The 6108-nt window shown below is 39.8% G+C and overlaps 1 protein-coding gene across 3 annotated transcripts; it reads right to left on the reverse strand.

Annotated features, from left to right (window-relative positions):
- Nucleotides 1-350: 350 nt before the first annotated feature.
- Nucleotides 351-4153, reverse strand: LOC127787326 (oligopeptide transporter 7-like). 3 transcript variants are annotated; one of them, XM_052315303.1, is made up of 7 exons: nt 3989-4153; nt 3317-3852; nt 3086-3183; nt 1755-2324; nt 1410-1665; nt 1125-1307; nt 351-1042 (listed from the first exon to the last, which is right to left on the reverse strand). In XM_052315303.1, the coding sequence occupies exons 1-7, from the start codon at nt 4023-4025 to the stop codon at nt 437-439; spliced, it is 2286 nt and encodes a 761-aa protein (XP_052171263.1). In that variant the 5' UTR covers nt 4026-4153; the 3' UTR covers nt 351-436. The 3 variants fall into 3 exon arrangements, with proteins under 3 accessions (XP_052171263.1, XP_052171264.1, XP_052171265.1); XM_052315304.1 differs by lacking the exon at nt 1125-1307; XM_052315305.1 differs by lacking the exon at nt 3989-4153 and having other exon boundaries at nt 3086-3186; nt 3317-3465.
- Between the last annotated feature and the right edge of the window lie 1955 nt (nt 4154-6108).

The raw sequence follows: 6108 nt of genomic DNA on the forward strand, positions 1-6108 counted from the left end.
CCCCCACACTGCCGCTTGCAAGACTCGATCCTCGATTTTGATCCAAAATTCACCATGAAAGGCACTTTGTGCCCCCTTCTTGACCAACTGGGCTGCCCATGCGAGCAGAGGTCATTTTCTAGCTAAGAGGGGTAGCAGGTTGCCCTCACTTGGCCCATCTGTTTGACACCTCTAACTACCACCCTTGTGCTAGGATGCTACATTGTAGGTGTCCAATGATTTTATATAAAAATATGATATTTACTTCAAAAAAAAAATCAATCCTCACTTGTTTCCATTGGGTTACAACACGCTTCCTGTGTGTATATATATTGTATCCAGCTGAGGATCAAGACCAACAGATAAATGAATGAAAAAGAAAGAAAGAAAGCAAGATAATCTTGAGGTTATTGATGGTCCGGCACACAAACAAGCTATGTACATACAATCTTGTTAATTAGTAGATAACAGGGCAATCAGGCACCTTAACTCCTCGGGCAGTAGGACAAGTGGCATAAGGGCAACCATCAAGATCATTCCCCCACCAGTCGAGGCTTATATCCTCCAAGCCCAACCCCAAATACAAGAGCACCCCCATGAAAGCTAGACCGGCATCAAGTGCACCCGAAAGGACATAATTGTATCGCTTCCACAAATCCGGTCGATATCTATAGACAACAAAGCCGGAGACGAACCCCATCAAAATCCACGTACTGTAGTTCACTGCAGTGGCCGGCGGCATCATTCCAGTGGCGCCTAAAAGGACTGGCATGTTAATTAGCCGAATCCACTCTTGATTGGGGAAGGCCTTCTGGGCCAGCCACACAAGCAAAGGCGCAACTGCTCCGCCCAAGAAGAACCAGTTCACCGCTCCATAAGTGCCTTCATTGCCGAAAATTCGCTTAGGCCCAAGCAGACCCCATATTACTGATGCGTCGTAGAAGACGGTGTCACTGGGACAAGTCCATATAGAGGATGAGGACTCGCAGATGTCGGGGATTGTTTCCATTAACCACCATGCAGTTCCCAAGTAGACAAAACCAGCTATGAAGGTTCCCACGACCTACACCAATTAAACAAATGCATGAATTAAATTTTACATTGCAAAGGCAGACAGGGGGGATCGACAACCTTAATTTATTGACCTGTGCCATGAACATAGTTCTTGGTGGGATTTTCATGTAGTGGCCAAGTTTGAAGTCTTGGAGGAAGGTGATAGCCTGTGTCATGCTTATGTATCCGTAGACCTTGAAGCACATGTTAGCGACAGGATATCCTGGGTAGATATACCCAATTATGTACTCTGTAATGACGTTGAGTCCTGGCGTCTGCCATTGGCAACAGATTGATCGGGTTTATAGTTGGCTAGTAAAGATGCATGCATATATATAAATGAGTCGATAAAACTGGAATGGCGTGATTGTGATCACCTGGTTTGTGATGGCAGTGATGATCCCAATAGGAAGAGTGAAGATAAAGGCAATCAGGCATGCCAAGAGAACTCCCCACCAGGGCAACTGAAGTTGGTCGATGTAATACTCACATGCAAAGATGGTGGCTCCAATGTTTATAACAAGGATCAGCCAAAACCACCACTCTGGGACTTGCTTATACCTGCTCATGAGTCTTGTGTGTATGTCCATGGTTCTCTCTTTAAAACTTGATTTGCTCTGCTCCCATATTTCTCTGAAATTTCACCCAATTTCAATTTGTTCTAAGACACTTCTAATACTAGAGAAATTAAATTTAAAACAATATAACTGACATTCATGTACCTTCCATGAAACAGTAAGACATGTACAATGGTGGCGGTCAGCGCGGCAAAGCCAACCCCATAAGTCATGGCGAAAAAGGTACTAAGGTAAAGAGGTCCTGCTCGCAGATAGGCGGCGATGTCAAGGTGGAAATTAGAATCAATGATGCTTGAAATGTTGTATTTAAGGCCATTGGATTGGAAGAGATCATCAGAGAAAATGGGGAAGGTTTTGGCTTTGTAGACATTAAGCCAGTAGCATATGGGAATCAAGACATACATGACAAAGATAAAGCCGGCAGCGACATTGGCTGTGGCAAACCAAGGGCTTGCTAGTGGGCTTCCGAGGTAAGATGAGATGGTGGACCAGTCGAATCCAAAAGCAGCGATACCGAGGCCGTAGAGACCGGAGCCTAGCTGCTGGGCAAGCACCGATTTGGGGAATATCCAACACAACCAGGAGAAGGAAGTCAGCATTTGGAAGAGATAACCGGGAAACACATAGTAAGCGAAGCTGCAAGCCAAGGCAATCAGGAAGAATTGAGTTCTCGTCACCCCTCCTTTGGGTCGTTCCTCTTTCTCGTGCAGGGCCCTGCAATATATATTTTGTCATGTTTTCAAACCAAAATGATATTTTTAATTTATTTATAAATTAATAAATTTGAAAATCACATTTTTAAATTATACTGTGCAATGTGAATTACATGAATTCCAGATTCCTCTCAATTTTAAAGGAAACAAAATTTTCTACTTTAGTTATTCTGACTTGATCATGTTAGCAAGATCCTCCATTGATGATATATCTCATTTTCTTCCAACAATTAATCAGAGTTTTGTATGTTATATAGTAGAATAAACACATTGCGTCTACATTGCCATAACAATTAGTAATATAATTTTAATATTGCATTGTCCATTTAAGGATAATTCATTATTGGTTATTGATTAATGTAGTAAATAAATACAGGTGACGTAGGAGTAGGACCAAATGGGATTAAAAATTATTATGGAGCAAACTAACAGCCTTTGACTTGAAAAATAAAATAATATTTGGACCGGCAGTTTTCCAACTGTAAGTCCAAGATTCAAACGCTGGCATTATCTGTTTCTTAAATTCGAATGGGTGACACTGTAAAACATTTTTACACGTACGAGTGAAATTAAATAAAGATTCCATTCGACTCTTAAATTTAACACTCACGGTGTCGGTGAGGCATAAATGCAAGACCACTCCATGGATTGGGGTGTGATATATCATTTTCATTTCTACCTTGTTTAATCTGTTGGTTTTTAAATTAAAAATAAAAACCAAATTAAAAGAATGCATGGTGGAAATTAAGGGTATATATATACCTGAAGAGTGAAACCTGGACAAGGTTTGCAGGCCACCACATGGCCGCCGGCTCCACCAGGTAGCGTCGGAATATGCCGGCCCATCCAAACCCCAACACCTACTAATTACGTTTAACAACCACCATTCAAAATCAATAAGCCAAAACCCCCATATCTATCTATATATTCAAGAGGAACAACTACGTACAGCCATATATATCCAACCAGCTAGCTAGCTAGTTCAGTAGATACCTGGGTTGTTATAATCACGATCAAGGACACGAAGAAGGTGATGTGCTTCTTATAGAACACCTTCACCACTGTAACCACGTGAATGGCGTAGACGGTGCCGGCGCCGGAGTTCGCGAAGATGGTGATGAGCACGTGCTCCTTCACATTGAAAGGCCCTGGATTCAGCGTGAACTCCCACGGCTTCCCCTTGAAGAACACCCGCTTGCTCAACTTCGCCGCCATCAGCTGCCCCAGCGGCACCACCGCAATTTGAGCGGAGATCGCCGTTATAGTCAGCGGCTCCGTCCTGTACCAGAAGAACTGGTTCAGGAACGACAAGAGAGCGCACGAAACGACTCCCAGCACCCACATCCGGAACGTCAGCACCGGCAGCGACGGGTCATCGGTTGTCGGCACCGTCAGCGCCACCTGTTCCACCGGTGAGTTCTCCTGCTCCTGCTCCTCCTCCTCCTCGGCTTCCCGAATCTCCCAATAGGGATCTTGAGAGCTCGACGGCACGGTGCTGCTTTGAACCTCAGATTTCTCATCCTTTCGTACTGCAGAGAGAGAGTGAGAGAGAGAGACGCGTACGTACGTTTTGATTAATTAGAACAAAATCTATCAACGTAAATTTGTAATTTGAGCTATCTATATATACACATCGATCAATTAAAGCTTCGAAGCAAGACTTACTCAGAGGAGTAGTGATTCCGAGAGGGGATTCTTCCATGGTCCTGCTTGCAGCCTCTCTCGATCTCGCATAGGAAGGAAGGATATGTAGCGTTTTTTTACCTTTTCTTAGGAGACAATGCCCTACGTTAATCCATTATATATTTTCCCATTTCACCGAAACTCGAGACGTCTTGTCGTATTAAAACATTAATTCTGTTTTGCTTAGTAAACTAGTTTATACGCCAAAGACAATAATCACGTGTTTTGATTGATAAAAAAAAAAAAAGGACTATAATAACAAAGCTTGTGCATAATTGAGAACACACGGCTGATGAAGTACCTAACTAAAACAAAAAAATAAATAAATTATATGAAATTACCTTACATTTACGTTCATGTATAATTTACTTTTACGTATTTTCAATCACATCAAAAGACCCCATTATATTTTTTAAATATTACAATTAGTCACCATCAGCTATTATTATATAAAATTTTATATAATTTATTAATTTACTAACACAAAATTTTGTATTTCATTAATATAGAGAATTTTATATACAGAATTCCAAAATTTTTTATGTAAAATTTTGTATTTTATATGTAAATTATTGTGAAAAAATCTATATAATAATTACAAATTTTGACTAATTGTAATATTAAAAAGTATAATGAAGCCTTTCGATACAATTAAAAACACAAAAGATAAATTGCATATCACTTTAAGGGAAAGTTTCACATAACTTATCAAAAAAAACATAAACTAAAGGATAAAATAGACTGTCCGGTGTCGGGTGGCCTAAATAGTTAGGTGGTGAGGGCTGGGGTCAAGTGTTAATTGCCTTGTGCAGGTGGGGAAGCACGTGCTCCCATTTGAATGGAACGTAGGGTACGCGTCGGCTGGCTTAATTTGGAAGATGCAGCGTGCGCATGCGGCTCTACCCCCTCTCACATGCATGGCTTCTTTGATTTGGCCTCCAACTCCAATCTCGATCGAAAGAATCCGCTGGCCTCTTCTAATAATTCTTTCCCCTTTCTCCCCGCAACTTTCATTTTAATTTATAAAATTACAAATTTATTCAACCTCGCTCCCATGCATTGTCTCAAATTGTGTCACATTATTAGTTTGTATAATTTGTATAGTTAACGTGAGTTTTTAAAAATCAATGTTCTGAGTTACAACATGAGATTCTACCCTACAGACGACAGCTTCAAGGAAGATTGGTCGAATCTTAGGGAGCGGATGGGATGATGCCACGTTTTTCGGAAGACGAGTTCCAAAATCTCTTGGTAGATGGTGGGGAGCTTTTCAACAGTAACGTCTCTTTCATGCCAACTTGGCATAGCTTGTCAGTTTATTGTGTTAATAATATAATAATAATAATCATAATAATAATCAAGATAATGTTATATGAAGACAAACTTGGATAATTTTGTGAACAACTCTAATTTCTTACGATATTTTCATATCAAAATATTGCGAGATTTTATACCTAAATTTTTGAATACCACCATATTCTCTTTATTCTTCCTCACTCACTCTCTCTCTCTCTCTCATATTCCCCTTCTCTCATCTCATTCTTGTCTAGCATCCGTTGTCTGTAACCGTTGAAACCGCTGCCTCTGCCTTCACTAGGGTGGATTTAGGAATTTAGGTTGGGGGGGCTGAAATTTAAAAAGTTAATATAATAAAAATTTTATGTAACTAAAAATTTAGTATAATAAATTTTCATTAAATTTGTGTTCAACGAGATTTTGAAACAAAAAATTCACCTACAACAGAGTCTACATCTATTATGGTCGATTCAAATATTCAATAACAAATTTACAATAACAAATTCCAGACTTCTAGCCACACCAATTCCTAAGTTCCTAACTAAATGTAATAATCAAATAGGCAAGCAGACACAACAAATCAAGTATAAACAACAAAATCACTTACTTAAAACTTGCTGAAAAAAGGCAACTATTTTAACAACAAATCAAGCATAAATAAGTAAAAAAATATATGGGCAAAAATAGAAAAACTATCGAGATTTAGCTGTCAATCAAGAGAATCAAAGAACTAAAAGAAGAGAAAACATACCTGGGCTCGAATGAAGCAAATATGGATGTTTGGGGGGGGGGGGAATGAAGACCTG

Source organism: Diospyros lotus, chromosome 12, assembly GCF_014633365.1.
Source record: "Diospyros lotus cultivar Yz01 chromosome 12, ASM1463336v1, whole genome shotgun sequence".
NCBI lineage: Eukaryota > Viridiplantae > Streptophyta > Magnoliopsida > Ericales > Ebenaceae > Diospyros > Diospyros lotus.

What these genes read in the sequence shown, in the direction of transcription:
- LOC127787326 (XM_052315303.1), bottom strand. Translation starts at nt 4,025, where the DNA reads ATGGAAGAATCCCCTCTCGGAATCACTACTCCTCTGA. An exon ending in GTCCAGGTTTCACTCTTCAG is followed by an intron (nt 2,325 to 3,085) that starts GTATATATATAC and finishes TATATATTGCAG; the next exon opens with GGCCCTGCACGAGAAAGAGG. An exon ending in GTCTTACTGTTTCATGGAAG is followed by an intron (nt 1,666 to 1,754) that starts GTACATGAATGT and finishes GTGAAATTTCAG; the next exon opens with AGAAATATGGGAGCAGAGCA.